Below are 27711 nucleotides of genomic sequence, written 5' to 3' on the forward strand. Positions count from 1 at the left end.
TAGAGAAGAATGGTCCACAAAGGCTAGAGATCATGCAGTTGCAAACGGCCTGACCATGGAATTTATATTTTGTTATTTGCTTTTATTTTTTTGGATTTACAGCTTTAATGTCGCTTGGTTAGTAGGCAATGCATTGTTCCAAAAAAGTGAAAGTCGGGAGTGGGAATGTAAGCAAGGCATCATTTATAAAAGGGAAAGTAGCCAATGCACTGTCTAAAGTAAAGTGAGCCAATGCATTCTCTGATAAAGTTCTTGAAATGAATAGTGTTTTTGTTCTTTTTTAAGAACTAATCCTATAATTTTATGTCGAGGTGACGATTTGGAAAAGCAAGAGGATAGCCCATGGTGACGATCCCCCCGTGGCTACCCGCAAACCTCGTGATCCTCCTTCTCGTTCTCGGGATGGCCTTGTGCAGTCCTTTTCCTCTTCCAATGATGCATCTATGAATGGCAACTTGGCTGCAATGAGATCCAATGCGCTTCAACCAACACTTCCTGTTAATGGTGATCTCATGCATTCCGCAGCAGAACCCTCTTCCGCATTACCATCGCTGAACAACTTCCCCCTCTTTATTCTGGTGGCGACGGTCCTCCCCCTTCTACACTTAGGGAGCACGGCTCCATTGTTGGAAACTCTTGCAGCAATGTGTGGATGACTGATTCTTCGTCTCCGATTTACCTCTTTGGGAAGCACATCGTATAGAATGGAATAGTGCATTTTGAAGATTCAATTGTGGAACCCCACAAATTGTTGAAGGCGTTCTTATACAACTTATGCGAGATGTGTAGGAAGATGGAGTTGCTCGTTTTTTGCTTACTTTCTTGGCAGCAAGCATGAATGGAAGTATATGAAGGCCATGCTGGTTAAGATGTGGCGCATTAAATCTGATTTGGAGGCAACAAGCATGAATGGAAGTTTATGAAGGCCATGCTGATTAAGATGTGGCGTATTAATTCTGATTTGGAGATCATCTCGCTAAATGATGGGTATTTGCTGTTCAGGTTTAAATCGAGCTATGAAATGAAAATTACAATGACCGAAGGTCCGTGGTTTATCAATAAGAAGTGTCTTGCTCTACACAAATGGATTCCAAATCTTGTTCGCTCTATGAGGGATTTTAGCACTATTCCAGTTGGGATCAAGCTTCCTAAACTTCCTCAACAATGTTCGGAGCCAGAAATCTGATGCTCCTTGCATTCCCTTACAAACTGTAAATCCCAAAATTGCTGATCAAGATTACGCATCAAGCAACTCCATAAAAAAAAGCTACTATTTTTTAAATGTATAAATCAAACTACAATCAAATTCTGGCGATGTTAATAACTATATTTACTATATAAATAGGCAGCACTCAGTACAAAACACTATTTGTATATGTATAAAACAGGAAGGAATGACAAACTTAAAGTAGCACCAAAGGAAAAAAAAAAAAATGAAATCATTGGCTGAGAACTTCATCAATTATTTTGAAGTGTAGCTATGTTTATTAAATCCAATCCAAGATTGGCTTTGCTGAAGAATTTTTGCAATCTTACCCCTTTTTTCTCCTTTTTTTTCTGCCCAAAATACCTTGCTTTGGAGCTAGCAGTTCTGCACCAATGTCTTTCACTAGTAAGACACCAATAAAGAACTACCACTACTGAACCAAATTTTTCGTGTACAGTAAAAGTAAGACTAATGTGATCTATTACTGTGTACACAATTTTATACAAAACACCATTTCAGCAGTTTGCGAATATATGTTTTTGTTATTGTTGTTACTACTAGTTCTGAACTAGCTAAAATTTTTGGCACAAAACACAGAAGGGCCCTAATTCTAAACCGGTATTTTGTACATGAAAACATTGGTTCAGAACTATACTTTCTCAAACAAACAAGAACAACAAAAAAAACATTAGCTCAGAACTACCCATTCTGAACCGGTGATAAAGATATCATTTCCGAGCTACCAGTTCCAAACCTGGGGAATTTTGAAAAGGAAAAGTCAAAAAAGGGACTTGAACATAAAATGTAAAATATTAAAAATAATTTTTTGGATTAATATTTATAGGAGATATTAATATAATTCTCTAATAATGAGAATAATGTTAATGATGATATTACAAATCAAAATCCTTATTTCTAGGAATTTATATATATTTTTTTAATTCTTTTTAAAATACTGCTTGAACACCAAAACCGCCCATAACCGAAACAGATCAGTAGCCAATTCTGACATAACCAAGCAGTTAGTGGTTAAATCGTCCGGTTTTTCCAATAGTGGCTGGCATACCCAAAAAAAGATAAATAAATGAATAAAAAGAGTTGAATTCCTTTACACAAGTTCAAATCCTTGAAGAAAAGACATAAATTAATCAACTCATTTTGAGGACCAGCAATGTAATAATATTGGTTTATTAACTAATGAAAAAAAAATTATATAAAGGTGCAACCTTAAAATGTAGAAGTAAAGATGCAACTAAAAAATTTATCAAAAAAAGTTAGTTTTAATACTTAAAAAACCCCTAATTGATCATCTCGACATCAAGATGTATGAATATAAATAAAAAAATATTTTGAATCCCAAAAATAATGCATATTGCGACACATTATCTAGATCATCCATTTTCAAGATTTTCAAATGTTTATAGATCTACTTGATTTTAACCATTTTTGGAGTTTAAAATTTTATAATTAGAGATGACAATAGGTTTTAAGATAATATTAAGAACTTTTTCCATCAAATTACATGTTATGATAAAATTTGGAGGTGTGCTTTAATTGGATCGTTTAAGGTTGCAACCTTACCCCTAACTAATTGCTCATATTTTGAACGTGAAAGTCAATATAATTAACGATCCACCCTTCACCCAAGGGTCAATACATATGTCTATACTATATAGCTCCGCCTTTGAGTCTAACCCCAACTGAATCACTCTTTTTTCTTTCTTTCTTTTTCTTTTTTTTTGGTTTTTTCTTATTGAAAGAGATAGAATGCATCTCTCATTACCAGTCTTTAATCACACTTGATCAGAGAAACAAAGGGGGGTAACTCTGTTTTGCCAAAAAATTACATCCAAGTACATAGATTCTCATGAATCCTGAGAAACATCACCATTCCAAGGAAACAATACTTATTAAAATACAAAAATATGAAACCCTAAATTTACAGCCTCCCCATCTAGAATGAATATGCTTTTACGTAATATAAAACACGACAGCAGAAGCGATCACCCGTGAGAGCATGGGAACCGATACCTTAAAATTCCGAAGAATTGAGAGAAGCCATTCAGTCTAGCTTAACGTTGGAGTAAAGAAGGGTGTCCCTTGTAATAGGCATGTTGAACATGAAGTAAAGCTGTTGCAGCAACATAAACCATGTCATCAATTTCAAGGAAAAGACATTTGTTTCCAAGTAAGTAATTTTTTAAGAAGAGAAAGTAACAAAGACGTTACTCAAATTCCTGAGAGATATTTCTTTGTTTTAACATAAACTGTAATAGAACAAGCACAAACCATCACCATGTCTAAGGAAGCAATCAAAACAAATGATTCTTCTCCAAAGAAGGTTATTGATCTCAAAAAAATAGAAATCAATTAATTGACTTTTATTAGCTCTAGCTTGCATGGTAATGAAGGGAAAAACCAATTATTGAAAGAAATTCATATGTAATGAATTATCAAAATATGTTGTCCAAAATTGAGTAAGGCGCATAGTCTTACCCCAATGAGAGTTGATATGACGAGAATAACTCCTGTTATCCAAGCTAGACTACTCCGAACCAATAGCACCTCTGCTATTGCAGTCACATTTGTTGGAGCAGCCTCCTCCAACCACCTTCGATCTTGAAAGGAGGACTTCAACCCCAATATTGGTTTAGATGCAGGATCGCGCTTCTCATGGATAATGAGTGTTGCTATAATATGCCCTATCATGACATCAAGAGAACCGAGATTGTATAAGAATATCACATCAGAGTCAAGGACTCAATATCAAATAATCAAACAAGGATAACGCACCATAGTCGTATTTTCTCATTGTTCCAAAAATCGCCTATCCAGATCAGAAATTCCCTATATGGATCGAGAATTGCAGTGATTGTGCCAGTTCTCGACTGGAAACGACGATTTAATAATTATCTGTATACAATCTGTAATAGTCTAATGTTGAATGTCTTAGCTGGCTATCATCTGTGGTATTTTATGAGAGGTTCTGAACCTCCCCAGTGCCACATATTTTGAAGAGCCAAAGTTTTGATTCAATTATTACATCAAATGTAATATTTAATTGTAAGGCAGCTGAGCTTTAATAGCCTAGTTGGTTTTCATCTTCAGTTTCTCTTTAATAGATTAGGGTTCAAACCCCCAAAGGCGCTTCTTATGCACAAAATCTAGCCAACATGGCCATTCAAGCACTTTGACATATTTTCTACATGTATAAATTATATGTGTATATATATATATATATATATATATATATATAGGAAAATGCTGAGGTTTAGCCCACTAGCTCATATCTAAATATGAGACCAACAGCCCAAATTGAATATGGGCCGATCTAACGGTCACAACCTTATTTCATATTTTAATTTTAATTTTTTTTTCTATAAATCCAAATCACTTGAAATTTTAGACGTGTATTCTTTAATAATAGAATAATTTAATAAAAATATTAAATAATAATAATTCGTAAGAAATAAAATGACCGAAATACCCCCAAAAAGCATCGGGGGTATTTTGGTCATTTTATTTCTTGCGAATTATTTTTTAATATTTTTATTAGGTGCACTGAGAATAATGGATGCCTAAAATTTTAAGTGACTTGAATTTGTAGAAAAAAAATTAAAATTAAAATACGAAATGAGGTCGTGACTGTCAGATAGGCCCAGATTCAATCTAGGCTATTGGGCCCAGATTCAATCTAGGCTATTGGGCTCATATATAGATATAAGCCAGTGGGCTAACCTCAACGTTTTATATATATATATATATATATATATATATATATATATATAGGAAAAAGTTTATATAAGGATGCTTCCTTATAATGTAGAACTACGGATGCCCCTCAAAAATCCGTCGGAAAAGGTAGTTTTAATGTTAAAAAACCCTTTGATTGATCACCTGGACATCGAGATGAATGACTATGAAAAATAAAAAGATTTTACGTCTCAGAAATAGTGCATTTTACAACATATTATCTACACCGTCCATTTTCAAGATTTTCATATGTTCATAGTTCTACTTGATTTTAACCATTTTTAAAATTTAAAATTTTATAATTAGATATAAAAATAGATTTTGAGATAATCCTAAGAACATTTTACATCAAAATTATATACCATGATAAAATTTGAAGGTGCACCTTACCTCTACACCTACGGATGCATCCGTATGCAAACTGCACCCATATATATATATATATATATATATATATATATATATATATATATATATATATATGTTTTTTTTCTTTCCAAGATCGCCGATCCAGATGATCCAACCTACTGATCCATTTTTCAAACACTGTATTTTCTTGATAAACAAAACACTTCAAATTTTGCATCTCTTATTTATTTGAATTTGAATTTTTTCCTTTTCATAATTAGCTTACCACCTATACACACAATATATAACAACCGAAGTGAACCACATACTCCCCACACATAGAGTAAGAAGGCATATGCAACATGTCTCTCTCAGTTCTTCAACCCCAATGCCCATTGATAAGGGACAAAGGACTGTTGCACCATATCTTTCTATTTAAATTTAACATGATTTCTAGGTCCTAAAAGTGTTTAGTGAAACATTGTTGCACACATTACTCACGGCTGGCAGCTATATGTACATGAAGAATATTAAAATCTCTCTTCCTCTCTCTCTCTCTCTCTCTCTCTCTCTGAAACACACACACACAGCACCACACATGATGGGAGTACATTGTTTAAAGTAAATTATTTACATAGAGATCACTAACCTTGAAAAGATGATTGTAGTGAATCAAATAACTTGGAAAACACAATATGCAACACCTCCATTGCTTGCTTAGTTATAATTCCTTGACCATAGTGCTGTTGCAGAGCCTGCACAGAGTTCAAAGAGCAAAACAAACTGGTGGAATAAGGGGGGGACAATCATGGATAAATAAAGCTTTTACTGTGCTGTCTCATTCTCGGTTTCTCACAAGAAAAAAACAGGACATGCTAAACTGTATTTACAGCAGTTCATCCAGTGACACAAGATACACTAGAACACAATTTATGTATTCCGAGATCAACATCAGCAAAAATGCTATTTTCTAATTTTGAGAGAAGAAATAAGCACCTCATTGTCCACTTGCAAGGAGCCCCCAAAGATATGTAACCAGAGGAGTGTTTTTAAGATTGTGAGGGAACAGGAACAAGAGCTCCGTATCTCAACTTATGGAATCTGTAAGTCTATAGAGAGATTCAAACCTTTAGGAAGATTTCCAGCTAGTATAATTCAAGGGACTATGGAAAACCATAATCCATGGTGGCATGAGTGATCCATGAAAGACGACAACAGAGAGAGATGTGGGACCATCATTGGGGTCAACTCCTGCTGCCACGGGGGCCCACTCTATCTCCATCACCATTCAAGTCTTCATCGCCCAACATGTGATTGTTATAATCCACTGAGCTGTAGTACAATTCCCTCCCACAAATTGGAATCTATCTACCATGGTTTCCAAGAGGAAAAACCTAAGAGCCTGTTGGGATATGATGATACCTACCCGTGGCCTTCTGAAATCCAAGATTTGAGACCTTTCCTTGATTTGGATTTCATAAAAATCCATAATTCATATCATCAAATATTTCTCCATTTGTGGATTTTGAACAAGAAATCTACACACCAAAATCCACTGTGAAACCTAATAATTTGAAAATCCATGACCATGGATCACACCTATTGAAACCTTTGAAATAAAAAGGCTCAATGGACCCCTCTCCTCCCTCCCTCCTAAATGGATAAGGTAAAAGGGAAATGAAGATAGAGAAAGCTGTAAATAAGTGGAATGGAACAAATAAAAAAAAAGTGAGTTAATTAAGAGCAACAAGATGGTTTTCAGACTTAGCCTACCTTCCACACCAAAGTAACAACATTCATTTGGGTTGTTAAATTATTTTATCTGGGGAGTGGTTTTGAACCATAATGCCAAAGTTTCAGATAAACACTGCCAATTGAGGGCCTGATTTTATGCCTAATTCCCAAGACTCAGGAAACAAAATAATGAACCCAGGCCCGCTTCGAGCCTAAATTTAGAGGAACAATTACTGAATCAAAACATGATTTTTGAGCCAAAAAAGTAATGGGAAGAGGAGCTGTTTGGGATTTGAGAATGTCCAAGAAAATAAATGAGTTTGAAAAAAAATGGATCTTTCTCTGATTTTAATTTTTTCTATTGGTTTCTCTCTCTATGTTTTCTCTCACTAGAATTCTCTTTCTTTGGGTCACTGGTGGGTTTGATACATTAATGAATGCAGGTCATTGATTATGGACTGGTTTCCAAGAAAATTGTTTGATAAAATGCCCAAAAGAGATTTGGTGGACATCAGTTAGATTACCAAGCAGTGGAAATGGTAACTGATTGGAAGAAATCCACGAATTTTAAATTGGTCCCCAAAGACGAGAAAAAGAAATCCAAGTCAGGAACCAATAACTTTCAAACTTAACAGATTTTGAAAATCAAGGAATTTCAGTTTACCTCCTATCTTGCCAGCCCATTATGGAACTTGCGTGAGTATGAACGAGGGGTACAATGGCATATAAAGTGGAGATTAAGGTCGCATTTGGGAGTGGCTAACACAATAAATGCAGCCCCCCATTGCTCGCTATGGATAAAAGAAAAGGGGATGAGATACCTTCCCAAATCCGTTATAAAAGGGGCATGAATTTGAAAGTCCAAAAGAGAATGTCAGGAAATGGTATTTCAAAACTCATAGACTGGCTTAAAATTCACAATGGCTGCCGGTCCATTATGGAACTTGTGTGAATATGACTGAGGTGTATAACGGCATATAAAGTGATGATTAAGGCCACATTTGGGAGAGCGGCTAACACGATAAACAAAGCCTCCCATAGCTCTGCTATGGAAAAACAAAAAGGGGAGGAGATGCCTTTCCAAATCCATTATAAAAGGGGCATAATTTTGAAAGTCCACTAGAGAATGTTTGGCAATGGTAACTCAAAACCCATAGACCGGCTTAAAATCCAATGTCACAGCACTTTATCATATAAAATACCCTTTTCCCAGTGCAGTCTAAATGCAGTCCCAGATGGCAAGTTCCTAACCGGATGAGCTAAAGAGATGACTGGGAAGACTACAAACATAAGGAGGAGGATGCCTCTAATTTTGGATTCCCTTTTCTTTTTCTTTTTCTTTTTTTGGGGCAATTGATGAGGAGGATGCCTCTGATGCTCCTCAAGGAGGCTAAGACCATCACAAGGGATGGTCAGCTAGTCCTAGACAAGCAGCTGATAGGGGTTGACAGGCTCCCAGAAACCAGATTAAGTAAGAATGCCTAATAAAGGAGGAGGGAGATAGGGGAAAGAAGGGAAACGTTGCAGTGGAGCATCGTATACCAAAACACGTGACAAGGTATGATATTATGGTTGTCGGAGGAAAAAAAAAAAGTATAATACTATGGTGATAACTGGAAGTGCAATTCAAACATTTCAGTATCCAGATCAAAATGGAAAAACTAAGAAAAAGAACTATGACAACCTAAAAAGTAAAAAATGTATAAGACATTAATATATTTTCCTAGTGAAAACTGATAATTAAAATATGAAAACTAAATGTATTAAAGAATGCGTGATTTTTCTCTAAGAAAGCTAGATTAAGTATGCCTCTATCCAGGCAACTCATACTTCAAAAGCCTTATGTAGCTCAAAACATACAACAAGAAAACTTCTAGTTGACTTCTAGTTGACATTCAATATTCACATCAACAAAAATAGTCGTTAATAATTATTACAAAACTACCAGAAATTGTCAAATTGAATCCCATATCCAAAAAATTAATAAAATACATTAGAGAAGTAGAAAGTTTAGACTCTCAGGTGAAACACCTCAGATCTTGAATTAGAAGTTATTTCAACCAAAGTTAAGCATTTATGTGCTCCCTCACCCACCTACATCGCCACCAAAGTGCTAAAGCACATACCCCACCCACCCCACCCCACCCCACCCCACCCCACCACCCCCCCACCCCCAAACCCCCCCCTTTTTCTCTTTTTGTGTTTAAAAAGGGTGCAAAAGAGAACAATCGCATAGGTAGAAAAGAGTGCATCCATAGAAAAGAGTCAAAAGACAAACAAATGACAAAGAAAAAAGGATCCTCCAGGAAGCATCATGAACTAATGCATGTGCTGCATAGCATTGAGCAGTCTAAGTCCTGAGAACACACATCTAAGCTTCAAGTGGAAATCATATGTGTTTCGGAACTGGGGTGACTGATCTCTAAAGATTTTTGTATAAAAGCTACAACCCATGTTCAAATACTAATTTCACTTACCTTTCTGATTTCCAAAATAAAAACAAAAAAATCTAAAGATTTGATGCCTTAAATTAGGGTTGGGCTGTTTGGCTACCTTACTATCCATATTGGGCTGCAAGGTCAGATTTTGTTCTTTCAGGAAGTTAGTTCTGTTATAGGTTTCTTGATGGGCACCAGGAAATTCTTGAAATTCCACCTTTTTTACTCACAAACAGTTCACAATTATCAAAAGAACAAACAAGTAACACATTTTAAGTAGTAAGAAAGCTGACATATTCACCTCAATGCCAGTAAAACAGCCCAGTAGTAATTCTGCAGGATAGATCGTGTTGTGGGAAAAATCGAAATGAATCTCTCCTGCTCTTTTTACATTCTGGACAAGAGAAATTAGATCCATCACAAATGCCTGTTCAGCCTTCTGCAATAGAAATGTAAATATATCTGGATTAAGCATCTAAACAAAATTCTTGCTCTCTAATTGAAAAGTGTTTGCCACATGAATCAGACGAAAAGGAGATTTTGTCTACAGAGAATAAGAGGAAGTAAGATAACCGTAAAATGTGTGTGTGTGTTTGTGTGTGTGTGTGTGAGTGAGAGAGAGAGAGAGGAGGAGGAGGAGGACCTCTGACATATGAAGGGTCAGGGAGGCATCGTTAGCCAAAGGAATAATCAGCCTCCCTTTCAATGGTTCATGAGTTCCATGATATGATCCCCCAACTAAATCTGCCTGAAAATTTCCAATCAAAAATAATGGGATGAAAATAGAAAAGGAGGTTATAAAATTAAATAGAAAAAATAACTCCATCTTACAAGACTGTATAATCTCTGCTCAACACAAGCTGCATCACATTCCATGTCTTGATCATCCAATGACACTACAATCACTTCATCATCTGCAAATATATAAATAACAAAAGGTCTAAAGCCATCAATAACTGAAACACTATCGTAGACAACAGAAATAAGTAGGGAATTACGACTAAGGAGAACAGGCAAGGCCAAAATGTCAACTACCCGGGAGTTCAATTTTAGCATCACTAAGCTCAGAGGAGGTCCTGCTGTGGTAAAAAATACCAGTTTGGGCTTTTATGGAATCAATCAGTGGTGACAAATCTGAAATTTGAATACGGTAAATAAATTCAGTCAATTCAAGCATTCAACCGCAATATAACCATATCCACTACACCAGCTTCCATGAATTCAAGAAATTAAGTGTGATAACCTTCAGTTCCTCTGACTTCGAGGGCAAAAACAGCACGTGGCCTATCAAATGGGTTGGGCAGCAGGATCTCATCCACCTGGGAATCAAGTTTATATAAATATATCCATGAGCTGAATTTTCAGGTTACAAAAATCTCTATACATCAGAAATGAAACACTTTGTAAGTATATTCAGATATACCTTGGAAGTTGAGAAGGATTCAAGGGACAGGGATGGCGCATAACCAAGTGATATTGATATAGCAGCAGCAACATCAGAAGATGTCATGAGATTGGTCTGCAACAAAATCCCATGAGTAATCCACAAAGCAAAGTGCCTATCAATAATCCACTTGGAAATCTGAAAATTTAGAACACAAACAAACAATTGCCAAAATGGTCAATGTAATTTCGAGATCTTATCAGGTTTGCAAAAATAAAGATTACCCATCTTGATTGCTAAAACCACTCTAGACATCAAGATCCTAATTGCTGCAGTTGACCGCAAAATTTTCATAATACATTAATATGATAGCACTCAGGAAACAATAAAAAGATCAAAACAGAAAGACTAAATATGAAAACTCCATATATAATTTTCAGTTTACATTAATGTTTATCACATCCACAGTGTGTTAAAGCAATGATTCAAGTCATCGCAGTTTTCTCCAATGTTTTGTTCGAGATGATTTCTCGCCATCACAGATTTTTGTTACTTCTTTTCTATTCATTTGCCTCTTGTATTTTAATAATATAATAACCTTTCTTCAACTAGAATATCAAGTAAGGTTCTTGAAACCAATGTGTACGTGGCACTCTCTGAAGGGCAGGTGACATCAATGAGTTATCACAAGCTCATTTCTGTCAAAATCAAGAGCCCTTAACTTATATGTTGAATAAATATCATGATTTAACTTCTACTGCTTTGCAATAAACATACCATATCGACTTTCTCAAAGGTCCCCATCCCATATTGAAATTCGATAATGCCTCTTCATTATCACTAAGGACAACTCCAGTAAATAATTATCCCCAGAGCGAAATATAGGATCTCACTTCAAGCAAATCAACCATTTCTTGCTTGACTTTATAATACGCTTTCCAATTCCAGCTAGCCTACCAAAAATTAAACAAAAAGTTGTAGGGATAGTGACTTTATGGAGGATTCATTAACACCCAAACCCTAATTGTATAGCAGTTCAAGGCTCAATAAATTCAAGCATGTCCACTGGTCGTTTTAGATTTGACCACTATGGCAAAAAGAGTTAGGGAGACTGGAAATGTGCCCATCTTCAAATATGTCTTCTCTGAATTTGAATGCAAATGGTTAAGTAAAGGACAAATAATTATTACATCTTGGTAGATAAGAAACACCTAGTGTTTTCAAACTCGGCTGAGTCCACTTGGATCCGGAAGGGTAACTCAGCCTCGCCCTATGGCAATATGTAAAAAATATTTAAAAAGTTAGAAACACATTTAGAAATATGTTTTTATATGATTTTGATGGTGTTTAGCATGATTTGGGAACTTTTATCATATGATCCAATTTTAAATTTTTGCCTTCTTTTATTTTTCTGAAATATTCATGGTATATATCAAAGTTTTCAATTATCAATCTTTTATATTTTGTTGTTCATCTTCTACAATCTTTTAATAATTTCTATTACTTCGTTTAGTTTGGCCTATTTTTAACTGTTTTCCGAAATTTTTGACCTTTTCTTTATTTTTTAACCATTTTTCCATGGTGCAATGACACGGGCGAGTCCACTAGACTGGCCCAAGTAACTCACCTTGAGCAAGTGGTGAGTTCCCCGCCTGAGGCGATTCCAAAAACATTGGAAATAACAATCAACAGATTACGCGAGTATAGTTCTCTATTAAAATACAGTCCTCTTACTCTCAGCTATGCATTTGTATTCACAAAGTCATTAGATAAATATGGAATGACAACAGATTAATGCTTTTTTTTATGAGAGAACAGAACCAAGCTCAAACATGAACAAAAAATGAGTAAACAGAAGAGAATCAAACCAAACACGAAATCCTCAAATTGCCGAACAGTTTCAAGTCAAAGGATAAGAATCCATCAAATGAATCATGATTAATTTGACCATGAACTATGCCAATATCAAATATTGAATGGACCAACTTAATTATCAAATATCAAAAAAAAAGAAAAAAATGAAAGAACAATAAAAACCTGGCCCTCGTTATCCAAAGAATCTCTTCTCAAATATGGATGCTTGGGGCTATCTATGAACAAGATTGAACCACTCCCATGTGCCTGCAAATAAAAACCATCAAGATAATACACATAAACCGAACATTTAGTCAATTATCAGATCTGGGTTATGGCCCCAAATGGGCAGCAGCAATTTCAATAGATATTCAAACAAAAAATGCAATTCACAAAATGGGTTCTGCAATTACTTTACCCTAATTGACTAGAGAGATAAAAAGATGGATTTTTTGAGAGAGAAACAGAGAATTACAGAGGGGAAGAAAATGAAAACGTACATAAATTGGTAGAGAGAGAGTGAGTAATGATAGCATTAAGTGTAGCTTGATCCATGTGGAAGAAGCCATTGACGAATCGAGAACAACCTCCCAAGTATTCAGCGGGGAATTGGGGAGGACTTGAATATGTGTCGATGAATATAAGTACCCAACCGGGAAATATGAGAGTGAGGTGCAAGGGTGCAGTTTGTATTGGGCCGAGGCTCTACACAATTAAAGTAAGGCGCACCTTCGAGTGTCGAGAATTGTGGTTTCGATACTGAAAATCTTTGTGAAAACCTTGAATATATTTTTACTTTTAATTACAAAATTTAAAGCTTTGAAAATAGTATAGATAGAGCAAATTTATGAGAGCTTAAAAATCTTGAAAATTGATGGTCAAAAAATGCGCTACAATATGCACTATTTTCAAAACTTGATCAATTTGAGGATATTTGAGAACCAAAACAACCTCTTTTAATAATTTTTTGAGGTGGGCTCTAATTTGATTGTTTAAAGCCTCGACTCTATATAAACCTTTTGTATGATGAGGCCATCGCTCTACCTTTTGTTGATTTAGTATCGGAGACTTTTATAGGGAAAGAACTATTTACCTTTGGTAGAAAGTAGTTACAATTAATCTTGAGCATGGTATGTGAAATTGTGGGGCTGCATTTACTTCATTGACCGAGCTTAAAGTTAAAAAGAAAATTTTTTGATTTCTATGATACACCCAAGCTACCATATTTTATATCGGATAGTTATAAGTAATTGTGACCTCCTTGTATCAAAGGTAAATGATCTCATTGTATACAATCCTATTTTTATAATGATCTGAAAATTTATTTTCATCTTCAAAATATGTGTAGATCGTGGAGTTTTATGAACATTTGAAAATGTTAAAAATTGGCGGGTTAGATAATACATTGAAAGATGGACTATTTTCTAGGCTTGAAATTTATTTTTTTTCATGTCTATACATCTTGAGGTTGAGATGATCCAATTTAGGGTTTTTTAACATCGAAATAATCTCTTCTAGTGAATTTTTGAGTTGCACCTTAATTTGATTGTTTAGGGCCTCACTCTTTATATAAACATTTTCTATAATTGAGGTAAAGAGGAATTATTAGGGTATGGTTTGCACGAGGTTTTAACCAACAAGCAAAGTAAAGAGTACCTCCAAACTTTGCTATAATATACAATTTCTAGTGTCGATAATTTCTAGGATGGTGCGAGAATCTATTTTCACCTCTCATTATAAAATTTTAACTTCAAAAATTATTGAAATCAAGCAAATCTGTAAAATACATCAAAATATTGAAAATAAACAATCCATACAATGTGTTTAAAGAAGTACTATTTTTAGGACTTGAAATCTTTTTTTTTATCCGTAGTCATAGTTTTACAAGATCTATTATTTTTGAAATTAAAAATCTTTTTTTTTCTCCATATTCATACATCTCAAGCGAGACAATTAATTAGGTTTTTTTTTTGACATCAAAACAACATTTTTTGAGAGATTTTTTTATGTGTACGTTAATTTTACATTTCAAAGTTTCCACCGTATATAAACATTTTCCAAATTATTATTGTACAGTGTATCTTTGAGGAAGATATGCTCCTAGGTTTTCTTATTTGCTGATACTATATATGGGTCCTTGTTGATGCTACCTGACTAGGTCTAAGTTAGATTTGGACCCATCCAAGAAGTTAATGGGACCTAGTCCTAACCCACCCCTATAGACCCATCTGATAGGGTTGGGAATAGGTCTATAAATAGAAAATATAAAAATTTATTTATATTTTTTTATATATTGTTAAGATTGTTTCACATACTTGTATAAAATGGGCGGTGATGAGTTGGGTTAACCTCGAACTAGACTCTATCCAACCAGCAAGGTCCAAGTTGGGCCCAGATCTGAACGTGACCTTGATAGGGTCAAGTGGATCCAGATTTGATCTGTCACAACCATTGTCTGCGTCCATGCCCATGTCCCATCTGGTCGGCTTGTTGGGTCCACAGATTGACCCACCCCATTTCCCACCCACACCCACACCCACACCCACACCAACACCCACACCCACCTTCAACTGCAAAATAAAAAGACATAGCATGGAGAGGTACGTGCCGGGCCTAGCAATGGATGGCCCTTGGCTGTAGCTATTGGACCGGGCAGGGCGAGGATTGGGCTCAAGATTATCGAAAATTTTGGATGGGATTTCAATTTGCGTTATCAGAAACAAACACCAAATACACTCGGAATATCACATTACTTGTAACAGAAATAATAGTATAATAGCCAGTAACTTGTTACGTTTGATTAATGCAACTCCAAAATGTTATTTATTCAATGAAATGATTAATTGTGTGGTCAATGAGGGTTGCTATCTAGCTATTCCATTGGAGAGCATTTTTAGATCTCACACCTACAATATGATTTTCAACCAAGTTCTGTGGCTGAAATCCAAAATCTCACACTTAAATGTTTTTGAAGCGGTACCATCTTTGCTATATGGGATAGAATGTTGGACTGACAAAAAACAAACGGGCAAGCTTTCTATGTTTCCCCTACCGTATAAAATTTATACACTTCCACTTATCCAACCGTCCATTTTGAATAGAGGGCTAAGATTGAGCCAATCACAATGTCACGTCTCTTTTGATGCCAAAGTTTGGACGTCCAATCCTCTATTAAACTCGCACTACTGAAAAATATTTAAAAAATATTTTCAATAAAATAAAATGACCAAAATACATTTGAAAGTATCAAGAGGTATTTTGGTTATTATATTTTATCAAAAATTTATTTTTAATATTTTTTATAGATGCCCCAATGAGAAAATGGCATGTACCAAGTTTCATATTCATAAAATTTGTATATAAAAAAAACTAAAAATAAAGTACTTTGAGAAGTCAGATCTAAGATCAAACGGTGAGTGGCTCTCTTGATCAAAAATTGGATGGCTGGATGATAAGGGAAGCATAGATCTTCTATAGTCTAGGGGAAGTATATAAACCTTTCCCAAAACAATATACCTATAGAATAAGTATAGTAGAGATGAGAATGTTGAGATGGATGAGTGGCAAGGCAAGAAATGACAGATTTAAAATAATACTATTTGGGAAATTTTAGATGTGACGCTAAAAGAAGATAAGATGAGAGAGAGTATACTTAAGTGGGCTCGCCATGTATGGTACAGACCTAATGCAACACTTGTTAGTAAGTGCGAGTTAGTTTATGTAGAAGGCTAAAAAAAGGCAAGGGATATGCCTAAAATATATGAGGATTTATGACCTTATTGAGAATATGACCCTTGATAGAGCAGAATGACATACCAAAATTGTTGACGGCCCCAATTAATTGGGAAAATACTACAATAATGATGATGATGACTGGGTCTTAAGGTCAATTTGGGAAAGACTACGGTGGTGTTGCTTGTGGGGTAGAGGAAGTGGGTAAGCCTGCAGGTCCGTCCTAGGTTTATCATGAGACGCCCAAAATATCATCCAAAAATGTTTTGTAGAAAAAAATGAAAAATAAAATAGTGTTTGGCATGATATTGTGGCATGAAGAATGTTGCAATCAATTGTGAATCATACAGCTAAGTAGTGGGTCAAATATAACTTATATGTTGTTGGGTCAAACAGATTATATCAGACATTTATGCAATGAGATTTTTATTCCTAGTGAAATGGTTCTTGTGAGAATTTTTTTTTTCTAATTGAAACAAGTCTTAGAGGATCGGGATCACAATTTTCTTTGTTTCTTAGGCTTATTTAATTCTCTATTAAAATTTCTTTATTCTCTATATTTTTTTTTTATTTTGTTTCCAAATTTTTTTATTCAAGATCTTAGCAAAAATAGTCGCCCTAAATGGTTGAAGGAAAAATTTCTTATTTTCTATTTCATGTCTCTCTATGATATTTTTTGCTTTCTATTTTGGGACTTTTTCGAATGTTATAATCCAATATTTGTCTATTTTTAACCAACTTTTTCAATGAGCTTACCTAATTATTATTTTTTTAATATTTCTAACATGTTTTTAAAAAAGGCTAACCGTTCAAATTGTTGATTGAACCAGTTTTGAATGGACCAACACCTTCGTTGATTCGAAAGTTGATCCAATTCTAGTAACACTCGTAACAACACCACAGACTCCCTAATGTTAATGACTTAATGTTGCTCTGTTTGATTATTGTATGTCTCATAACTTAATGTTATAGTTAATGACTTAATGTCATTGTCATGGAAAAGTATTTAACAAGATTTTTTACCTTTCGTACAATGTGGTTATAATTAAGTTTGATTATTAGATATAAAATTGGGTGGTGCATTCATTTCATTTATTAGGTTAAAAGTTCAAAATAATTTTTTTAAAACTCTGAGACACACTTAAACCATCAAATTTTACATCATATGATTAAATAATTATAACCTCCTTATGTTATTGTAAATAGTTATGCAATCCCATTTATTATTGCTACCTGTAAATGGTGTAATGCTAAATCTCTTCCCCAAAACTTGTGCAACAAAAATGTTACAAGCTTAATAAGGGATTAGCATTAGGGCTTCCCGCCCTTAACTATATGTACACGTGTTTCAAGCACACGTGCCAAAGATTTGCAATTCATTTTGGCCCTCTCTTTGTAACTCATCAGAGTTGATGAGTAACGCATCCCTCTGCTCTACACTTCAAGGCCAGCAATTGCAGAGGTGCCCTAACTCTAGGTAAGGTCTTTCCTTTTTATCCTCTGAAAATTCTTCCATTTTTGTTGCTTTTTAATACTTTGATAATTACTTGTTTTCTTGGATTGCATCTCCAGAATGTCCTAAGAGCTATGAGTTTCCTTTTTTTTTTTTTTTTTTTTTTTTTCTGCAATGTAGAATGCCCTCGTTTTCTTTATTTTTGATCCAGAAATGCGGAAATTAGGTTTCGTTTTGTTAGGGTTTTAGAGTGATTCTTCCCCGTCAATGTATTGATATTCACCGTTCATCGAACTTCCACTCCATTTCCTTTTGCTCATTATTATTGTCTTTCGTTTTGATTAAAGGGAAGAGATAGTTTAAATGCTGTGTTTTATTTCCGTTTGATTGTATAGATTTTTATTTTGTGGCTCTTTGTTGTTAGAATATTATCGGAACATTTTCTGTGACTTCGCTTGGTATATTTGTTTTCTAATGGACTGAGAGGGCTTGTTTTGTTTAGGGGGTAGTAATTACTTGTTGCTTTTACGAGTTATTGTTGAACTAAATTTGTTACCTTGAACAGTAATAGTATTGAGTTTCAGATACTGTACTAGCATTGAATTTTTCAAATTTGGCAAAATAAATTTTGTTCTATGGAAATGATTGGAGACGATGATCTTATGAAGCCAATAGTTTGAAACTCGGCTCAGGCCTGAGACTCTGTCCCGGTCCCAGCCAAGTGACTTGGCCGAGTCCACTACAAGACAAAAAAAATACTAAAAATTTAAAAAATGGTTAAAAATAATTAAAAATAGAAAAATTAAAATTAGTATTAAAATGCTAAAACTTTTAAATTTGTTAAAAATAATTAAAAATAGAGAAATTGAAGTAAGTAATAGGACTTACTACATGTGTATAAAAGTCCAAAAAAGTATGCAAAAGATGTATCATTGAAAAATTTGATATATACCTTGAAATATTTCAGAAAAATAAAAAAAATGAGAGCACGTGCTCCGAAAAGTTTCCAAATCTTCATAAAAACCATAAAATTATATAACAACGTATTTCTAAATCATATATTGAAGATTCTTTAACGAAATTTTTAATGTTTTATTAATCTTTAACAAGGGCGAGTTGGCCCCTGGAACTCGTTTCAGCTCTAGGCCGAGTCACGTGACCAAGTCCTTGAACACTGTATGACACCAAATCTGGGGGAGTCATTTACTGTGGACTGTGGAGAATATTTCAATATATCAGCGGAAGTAAATAACCATCAAAAAAGGAAAAGTGAAAGTAAATAAAAACAGGTACTCTGATTTGAGAAAAAAATGAAAATCTAAAAGCGTTGAGTTATTGGTGTAGTTTCTCTGGATGTAATCGAGGGAGCCATTTCTTTTATGAAATAATAACTTCATAACACTTTTACATTTAAGTACTTCCATTTTTTTAGATAGTAGGGACTTCTCTACATTAACATCTTGCTTTTCTGGTTTATTAGTACAATAGTCCTTATTCTTTGCTAAACTGCATCTACTCTGATACATTTATTAGCTATAAGAAATTAAGGCAAGAAGTACCATGAGGGTGTGCTAGATGCGAAGGAACTGGCTTATTAATTCTCCCTTGCTATGGTCACATGATACTCGATGTGTTACAATAATGGAGCATTTGGTGCTTGATGCATTGCATTTACCCTTTTATTTATATTTGGCGCTAGATTGTTATGAAATGGATAAAGTCATAAAGTACTATTGGACTGATCCCTCTCCCATTTTTTGTTCGAAATGAGAATATGGAACCAGTCATTTACTTGTCATTTTAGGATTGCCATTTAGTAAGATTCCTAGGGATTTATGTTCTGTGCAGATGCTACTTTGGCAGCCTCATGAAGTTGATATTTTCTCAAATAGCAGAATGGGCTGTCATCCCCTCCTCTGCCAATCATCAGATGCAGAGTGCTCATTTTAAGATGGGCTGTTGCATGCGAAGGAAGGTTTTTTTTGGGAGAGCACATAGGTATCTCTTCTCTGAATGGCTGCATATACGATTCATTATTTCTTTTAGAATTTCCATTTGCTGAAAGTGCTAACTAGTCTTTGAAATATATTATTTGTTGGCTTGTTTGGCATGGTTGTAGGAGATATTTTTCCCGAAAGAATTGTAGCTTTATGAGCATTCTGTCTCTCAAAGCTAGTAGTTTGTTTATTACTTCAAATGCTACAAGTTCACCGACTAGAAGGAAATTGGGTATTCACCCAACAAAAAATATAACAGTGAGATGTCATTGTTTGGGAACATTAGAGAATCCTGAGCTAGTTTTGGAATGGGTGCCTGTTGTGGATCAAGTGCTTTTGATGGCCACTGCAGCCTTGGCATTTGTGGCAGGAATAATACCTTCACGTAAAGCACATTCTTCTGGCAAAAGGGTTATTTCATACCAAGATGGACTTGATTCAGATGCTGCCTCTTCCGGTAGGTAAGGGTATGCTCTCTATAAAAACTCTGCATGCTTAGCCTATGAAATAGTTAATTTTTTATTTAATTTTAGTGTTCGATAACTATAATCCCTTGGACAGTGGAGAAACCATTGTCCATTTGGTCATCATCGTCAATGGGAATGAAGGACATTGATGAAGAGAGAATTGGGGACCCACCATTGATGCCATGCCACGTCTTTTCTGGTGGGTTCCAGACTCTACATCATGCTCCATTTTTTCATTGGTTGGTAATGACCCAATGGACTATGACTTTTTCCACAGTCTATTGGATTATACTATAACAAGATGTATTCAACGAGCACAGTCCAGTATCCTACAGTATTTTCCATCCCCCCCAGCCGTCAGATAGCAACAAGAGAGAACTGGGGTGTATTTTTCCTCCACTCAATTCCATAAAAAATTGACAGACTTGATCAGAGGAGTGACACCAAGTTGTTCACAGTTGAAATTGGATAGTTGGGGTGATGTGAACTTAATGGAGGAAGTTTCACTGGGGCTCCTGTTATACAAACCATGGTAGAATTTCTCTTGGATATGCATAGTTAACTTTGCTCAAAAAAAATTTTTCTTGGATATGTTTGTTTAAACTTATTGTAGCTAGTATTGTTTACCTCAACTCATTTCGTTCAAATTTATTTGTTAACAGTGCTTTAAAGAGAGGAAATCAGATAAATGTGGGATATGCCTGGGATGAGGTTCAAAGGAAACTTGTTGATGCTATGGATGCAGTTGAACATGATGGTAATTTGGATAACAGAGTTGTAGGATGTGAAAATAACAGCACAAGGCGTCCTTTAAGTTTGCATGCTATTGCTTTGGGTCCCAGGTTACAATTGCTCTGGGCTACATTGCAGCATCTCCGGAAAGAGGCAGGCTCTGTCTCCAATACTTGTTAGTGTCATGAATCTTAAACATTTGTTAATTGAGTTCATTTACTTTTGCATTGCCAAAATGAAAACGTACTTTGAGTGAAAAATCTTGTGTAGGGTCAATATACTTGATAATAGTGTTTTGAGTTTTGAAGACAGTTGCTTTATCTATGAAGGAAACTTATATATGCATTTGGGTATTGTCACTCTAATATAGTTTTCCAGCATATCTGACAGTATGAACATGTATTTTCTATTAATATTTAAAGCTTACAAGACACATGATGACATCATCACAAATAAGATTATATAGGAGGCTGTTAAGGATTGCCTCGCTGAGGCCCCCTTTAGAGGTGCACATGACAAAAGGAACCATAATATGGTGGGCACAACACCAGACAATATTATATTGTTGGCATAAGCCTCTTTTTAAAGCATCCCATCTTGTTACAAGTGGTAGCAATGAGGAAAGCCATGAAGGGAAACGTGAAATCTTGATATTGGTGATGAGGGGAGCCTTGAAGGTAATTGTAGGTATGGTTCCATGCAAAACTAGTTTGTTTCTTGCATACTGCACTTTGCAGCTTGATATTTATAATTTGCATGTTGAAATCTGATACCTTCAGATGTAAGCTAAGTTCAAAGTTTGTATGTCCGTACTCAGCTTGGTACCAGCTTGAGCCTTGGGGCAACTCAACTCATGGCTTGGGAAGTCTTTAAAAATGCATATAACACCATTTTTAAAAATTGCGGAAATGAATAATATGAAAAGAAAGAAAAAAAAAACCCTAATATGGTGCTATGGTCATTGGGGACATAGGAAATATTTAGAACCTCACCAAGTCTTTGTGTAACTCAACACAGGTGGCTGGCAGGACTTGCAACTAGTCCAAGCCAAATGGACTTAGGTGGCTCGTGAGTTTCCCGCTCTATGTAACATGGACATGGGTATCAATGGATTTTGGCACATGTCTAACATTGAATGACATCACACTTTTGTAGGATATTTTAGGACCTTCAACATACATTATTAAAGCAATTAATTTCACTTAAAATTCCAACTCTCCCCTTCTCTAAATGATATATGAATGTATTGTGTCTCAGCTTTAAAAGAGAGAGAAAAAAAAAGGGATAATCTTGCGTTGGTGTTTCCGAGACTCATAGTAGTGTGGGATGCTGACACATGTATCCTTGTCTTTGTAACATAGGTTTTGACCATGCTCTAGTGTGGTGATAAGGAATCTTGAATCCACTTGGTTCGTTGTAAGAGATTCATAAGCTTGCAGTGAAGGGGATTTTGGGCATCGTGAAGTGAAGGGAAGTGGCCCTATGGGTTTGGAAAGGACTTAAGGAGAAGATCAATTGGAATCCTAAAATTGGATTTCTTATGTTCTGAACAGATAATATTTTGTTGGATTTTATTGTCTGCTTCTACATCAATAACTGAGATCAGTTAATGAGAGCTCATTTTTGAGTCCGAAAAACTCTGCAAGTCAACTTAATCCGTTGAGTGGGATGTTTGATAGATGTGTGTTTTTCCTTTTATATAATCCTTTTGTTGTCAATTCGACCAGGAAATGTTCTCTTCAAGGCTATTAACACTGTGGTAGTTTGGTTGACAAACTGGGTTTGTTTCCTATAATTGGCTATATTTTCCAAAAAAAATGATAATAATTTTTTAAAAACTCCCTTAGTTCTCTAGTTTTTCTGAATTTACTGTTTGACTTGGTGAATTGACTCATTTTTGGCAGTGGTCAAGTGAGTTCAAGCTTTTAAACACTGATCTAGATGTTTGAGTTTTGCCATTGTTTGGAGGACTAAAGGATGAAAGTGACCATAAAGCAAATCATTCAAGGATGTCATGTGTTTGGTGTGTAACTAACTTCGCTTTCAGGATTGTACTGTCTTAGATGTTCTTGATGTTCATGTGGAGTTTCTGTCCCTTTGGTAAGTTATCCAAGACATGCACATGTTTGTTCTTACTGCTTTTCTGACAAATCAATCTCATAATGCATTTATGTACCACATCCATACAATTGAATCAAATAAGAATGTGATGTCTGGACAAATAGGTGGGACTTGTAGGTTGTACATGTCATGGTAGGAATTTATCTGTGTTAGCTTAACCTTTATTTAGCAGCCATCTTATCATCTCCCGAGTTGAAAATGATATCTTTTCTTGGTATGAGTTTCATTTGAATTGCATCATTGAATTGATATGATCAGTTGAAGATAAACGATGTGCATGTGATCCATAATTGTATGAATCTATGTGGAGATTTTTAAGTTTTGTGATGCTTAGGGTGTGTGTACTTGGCTGGATAAGGCTTATTATTCATGCCTGGCAGGTTCAAAATATCCCAGCGAGTAATGAATTTGTGAATAGGGATGATTGGCTTATGCTCTTATCAAGAATTGTAAGGGTCTGTATACAGCCAATATGCATCGAATGGCTGCAAACAGGGCTTTCTCTGGAAAGAGAGAGTGAAAACAAGGTGCCTTGATACGATATTACCTTGTTTTTTGTTGTTGTTGTTTGCTTTTCGTGATATCATGTTTCAAATTTGAATTGAGTGGTTTTTCGTCCCATGTAGGGTACTGTTACTCAAATGTTTAAAAAGCTGGGTGGAGATGATGCTGTCTTAAGGAATATTAGAAAATGTGGGAAGGAGGACTTGTATGCTGATTTAATATTTTTTCTGAGATTTGGATCTGGCAGGTAACTCAGGATCATTACTTATAATTGCATCTATATTACATCTTTTGATAATTATCTTCGTAACTTTATTGACATGTTTTTCTTTTCATATTCAATTATGTGTTATTCCCCTTTATTTTTTATGTTTGTCTTATCTTTGCATCTGCGTGTCTATATAGTAAGGATACTGCTTGTAGTATACATTGTAAATTGATTAAAATCAAAGATAACATGTGATGGTGAGCTATCAATTATTACTTCTTTTTAGATCTTAACGTCTCAAAGTTGTTCCATGATTAATGGCCAGATCCTGAACTTGGCAGGACCTCCACTCCCATGGTGAACTTTTGCTGCTGCCAGTAACCATTGACGAATGACTCCTGACATTTTGTCAATCCTTTTTGTTGAAGATAATGGTTGAACCTGGAAGAATCTTGCAGTAAATACTTTTCCACTAAAAGCTAGCTGTCCAGGTTGACACCTTTGAAAGTTTTCTTACGACCTCTCCAGGTTGACAGCTTTTGGTCATTTGGATAGCAATACTGGCTGTGAAGATGATAACAATATATTTTTGGGAAATTTAAGCTAATATCCCGCAAATATCTGTTATTTGAAAGCCCCCAACCCCTCCTTGAGGTTTTGGTCAACTTCGGACCTTGAAGGTCCAAATTTCGAAGTTGTGAACTTCAGACCTTCAAGATCCCAAGTTGTCATAAACCACTACTTCGGATCTCATCTGAGAGGTTTTTCTTATTAGGGTGCAGTTTGAATACGGATGCATTCGTAGGTGTAGAGGTAACGTGCACCTTCAAATTTTATCATGGTATATAATTTTGATGTAAAATGTTATTTGGATTATCTCAAAATCTATTTTTATATCTAATTATAAAATTTTAAATTTAAAAAATGGTTAAAATCAAGTAGAACTATAAACATATGAAAATCTTGAAAATGGACGGTGTAGATAATATGTTGTAAAATGCACTACTTCTGAGACTTAAAATCTTTTTATTTTTCATAGTCATACATCTCGATGTCGAGATGATCAATCAAAAGGTTTTTCAACATTAAAACTACCTTTTCCGATGGATTTTTGAGGGGCATCCGTAGTTCTACATTATAAGGTAGCATCCTTATAGAAACTTTTCCCTTCTTATTAACATAAGTTGGAGCTTGAAGATCTGAAGTTCAAGGTGCGAAGTTGTCCGGAAACTCAAAACTCAACCTCAGACCTTCAAGGAGGTCTGAAGTAGAAACAATGTGGGAAAAATAGGAAAAAAGAAGGGGTATGAATGTATAAATGAACTTTTGAGTTCGGTTTTTTAAATATCTATAATTCCCAGGAAATTAGTGTAAATTTCTCTATATGTTTTTTTCAGGGACATCTTCATTGGTGTTGAAGTTTAACTTATTTTTGTTGTTAACAAAAAGTAGTCAAGGTTCTTATTGTCATTTTCAGCTTTCTTGACCAAAAACATGAATTTGGCTAGGTCAGAGGTTCACAGCTGGGAATTTTATGCTTGTCATATGTGTGAGGGGGCTCTGAGTCATCTTGTCGCTCTTCTGCAAGGATGGTTTGGACTACATTATGGGCCAATGCAAAGGAAGGTAGGAAGATAATTATATATAGGTGTAAGGGCCAATGGAATATATGAAAGTTGATTATGAGGGGAATCTTTATTTGTGCTGGGGTAATGCAATATATGAAAGTTAAATATGAAGGGGATATCTATTTGTAATTTCTGTCCTTCGGATGGAATAGATGGAGTGGAACATCAAAAGTTTTCAGGGTATAGGGAGGAGGGTCATAAGAATGATATCTCGTTGAGTGCTGATTCACTTAGCGCTCTGTTTTGGTTGTTCAGGGGATTTTGAAGTTGAATTCAAAACTGGACATGTTCCACACCACCAGGTTGATTACACGCCATAAGTTGAGGCACTAAGTACTATTGCATGTTTCTCCTAATAAGTACTGTACAGCAACTGGCTTTCACTTTTCAGAAACAAAAAGTTCTGCCTCTTTCGATACTCAATAAAATTGGGAACACTGTTTCCTCACTGTGACTTTTAGAAGCTTATCGATTTTCCCTCGTATGGTACATGGTTGTGCATCACTTTCTTTCTAGGTGTATTCATGGCTTATCATATTTATTGCTGATTCTAACATTATATGCTCTTTCTATAAATACGTTTTAGGCATGGGTTGTGTGGTTCGTGTATGTCTTCTAGTCCTTTGTTGTTATGTTCTTTGAATTAGTGGATTATTTTCCAAATTTGAGGTTGATTTGCTTTGTGTGAGTTTAATTTTATTGGTTTCAATTCGTTAAATATGTCAGGAATGGGGGCTATTGTGGCGGCAAAGTTCTATCTGAGCATGTGATTGACATCTTGGAGGACCTCTTGATTACTCTGGCAGATGGAATCACATGCATATATCTAGAGCTTATCTCTGTTGACAGTGCTTTGTCTAGTGAATTGAACCGCTTAGGGTTGGTTTTGTGTTCTTTATCAACAAGAGCAATTCAAAGATTACGAAATGAGGTAGGTAAAATGATGCCTATTTTCTGCACAATACTAACTTTAACCTGTTCATTTGGCAAGCTGGTTTTTTTCGCCGCCTATTTTCTGAACAATACTAACCTTTAACTTTTCATTTGGCAAGCTGGTTTTTTTTGCCATGCACGACTAATCAAACAGATAGGTATCCTTTGTAACCATGAACATTTTTTATGACAGGTGGCATTGAGCAATTGGCTGCATCAGAATGTGGATTCTGTTGTATCAATGTATGAAGATCGCTTTGACTTGTGCTCACTGCAAACCCAGATTATCAAGAAGCCGATTGAGAGCTCGTCAGAGAAAGTCAGTTGGTGGAGAAAGCTTACGTTGGGCAAGCCCATGGAAACAACTTCCTCTTTGCAATGTATTGTGATCAGGGAAGTGTCTTTGCCCATGAAGCGGACAACCGAGTTGAGATCGTTGACAGGGTGGTGAGTTTTGTTATATTCTCTCTCTCTCTCTCTCTCTAACACACACACCAAATTTTATACAGTTTCTTACTGTTCTTCCTACCAAAATGTTTACATGGTACGTTTTGTGGATACAGGAGGTACTATTTCAGCCTATTTCTGGAGTTCTATGACATTGCAATGCCATTGCTTAGAGCACTAGCAGCTAAAGTGAGCAGTGCTGTGTCTTTCTTTCTGGTTTGCTTGATTGGGAGGTCTCTGGGACTCATTTACACCGGTATAAGGCAGGCTCTAGGATGGAAATAAAAAATTAGACAAGGCCTTTTAAGTCTTAACTAATTGTTTATGATTTGATTCTCCCATTCTTTGGGGGCAATGGCTTTCTAATTCTCTGTATGCTGTGCAAGGTCCAAATATTGGCCTGAAAAATTGGCGGAAGTCTTGCAATAAAAAAAACTAGCAGATAGGAACTTGTGATTTAGATAAAGGAGACACGGTTTTACGAGTCCTAGGGCTCGTATGATATGTAGATGTGTGTCCCCTTGATCTATAGATTTTAGACCTAATTTTTTAGGGATATATAATAGGAGAGTATGGATGTGTAAAGAGTAAATGAATTTGAAAAACTAAAACTGATAATTTTTGGAGGAAAGTTTCAAACCTTTGATTTTACCCTCTTTAGGAGAGACCACAACGCTACGTCTTACGTGTCCCCGGATGCATAAGTCACTGTACCTTCGATAATGGAATTACATTTCGGGGAGTAGACATGTAAATTTTCTCGATCTCCAA

General features: G+C 35.3%; 2 protein-coding genes across 11 annotated transcripts; one reads left to right on the forward strand and one right to left on the reverse strand.

The window, feature by feature from the left end:
- Positions 1 to 3013: 3013 nt before the first annotated feature.
- Positions 3014 to 13331, reverse strand: PMP (putative type 1 membrane protein). 2 transcript variants are annotated; one of them, XM_011629832.3, is made up of 11 exons: positions 13219 to 13331; positions 12902 to 12985; positions 10904 to 10999; positions 10724 to 10799; positions 10516 to 10614; positions 10312 to 10394; positions 10124 to 10228; positions 9782 to 9919; positions 5958 to 6063; positions 3704 to 3909; positions 3014 to 3338 (listed from the first exon to the last, which is right to left on the reverse strand). In XM_011629832.3, exons 1-11 carry the CDS (start codon positions 13285 to 13287, stop codon positions 3270 to 3272), a joined length of 1131 nt encoding a protein of 376 aa, XP_011628134.1. In that variant the 5' UTR covers positions 13288 to 13331; the 3' UTR covers positions 3014 to 3269. The 2 variants fall into 2 exon arrangements, with proteins under 2 accessions (XP_011628134.1, XP_011628133.1); XM_011629831.3 differs by having other exon boundaries at positions 10904 to 11062.
- A 4327-nt stretch (positions 13332 to 17658) lies between these two features.
- LOC18447211 (phosphoglycolate phosphatase) lies at positions 17659 to 27406 on the forward strand. 9 transcript variants are annotated; one of them, XM_006857312.4, is made up of 9 exons: positions 17659 to 17927; positions 19752 to 19901; positions 20023 to 20361; positions 21030 to 21252; positions 23601 to 23747; positions 23847 to 23971; positions 26287 to 26491; positions 26687 to 26940; positions 27057 to 27406. In XM_006857312.4, exons 1-9 carry the CDS (start codon positions 17863 to 17865, stop codon positions 27223 to 27225), a joined length of 1677 nt encoding a protein of 558 aa, XP_006857374.1. In that variant the 5' UTR covers positions 17659 to 17862; the 3' UTR covers positions 27226 to 27406. The 9 variants fall into 9 exon arrangements, 5 of the variants coding, with proteins under 5 accessions (XP_006857374.1, XP_088728472.1, XP_088728470.1 ...); XR_016059496.1 differs by lacking the exons at positions 26687 to 26940; positions 27057 to 27406 and adding an exon at positions 24274 to 24389 and having other exon boundaries at positions 26287 to 26423; XR_016059497.1 differs by lacking the exons at positions 26687 to 26940; positions 27057 to 27406 and adding an exon at positions 24274 to 24423 and having other exon boundaries at positions 26287 to 26380.
- Positions 27407 to 27711: the final 305 nt, after the last annotated feature.

This window comes from Amborella trichopoda, chromosome 7 (genome assembly GCF_054954075.1).
Source record: "Amborella trichopoda isolate Santa Cruz 75 chromosome 7, AtrichopodaSantaCruz75HAP2 v2.0, whole genome shotgun sequence".
NCBI classification, from domain to species: domain Eukaryota; kingdom Viridiplantae; phylum Streptophyta; class Magnoliopsida; order Amborellales; family Amborellaceae; genus Amborella; species Amborella trichopoda.

Excerpts from the sequence above, each read along its gene's own strand:
- PMP (XM_011629831.3), bottom strand. The coding sequence starts at position 13,287 with ATGGCTTCTTCCACATGGATCAAGCTACACTTAATGCTATCATTACTC. Across the intron at positions 12,986-13,218 it reads CTCTCTCTCTACCAATTTAT|GCACATGGGAGTGGTTCAAT; the intron begins GTACGTTTTCAT and ends TTTTATTTGCAG. Across the intron at positions 3,339-3,703 it reads TCATATCAACTCTCATTGGG|CTTTACTTCATGTTCAACAT; the intron begins GTAAGACTATGC and ends TTGCTGCAACAG.
- LOC18447211 (XM_006857312.4), top strand. The coding sequence starts at position 17,863 with ATGAGTAACGCATCCCTCTGCTCTACACTTCAAGGCCAGCAATTGCAG. Across the intron at positions 20,362-21,029 it reads GATGCTGCCTCTTCCGGTAG|TGCTTTAAAGAGAGGAAATC; the intron begins GTAAGGGTATGC and ends ATTTGTTAACAG. Across the intron at positions 26,941-27,056 it reads TTGAGATCGTTGACAGGGTG|GAGGTACTATTTCAGCCTAT; the intron begins GTGAGTTTTGTT and ends TTGTGGATACAG.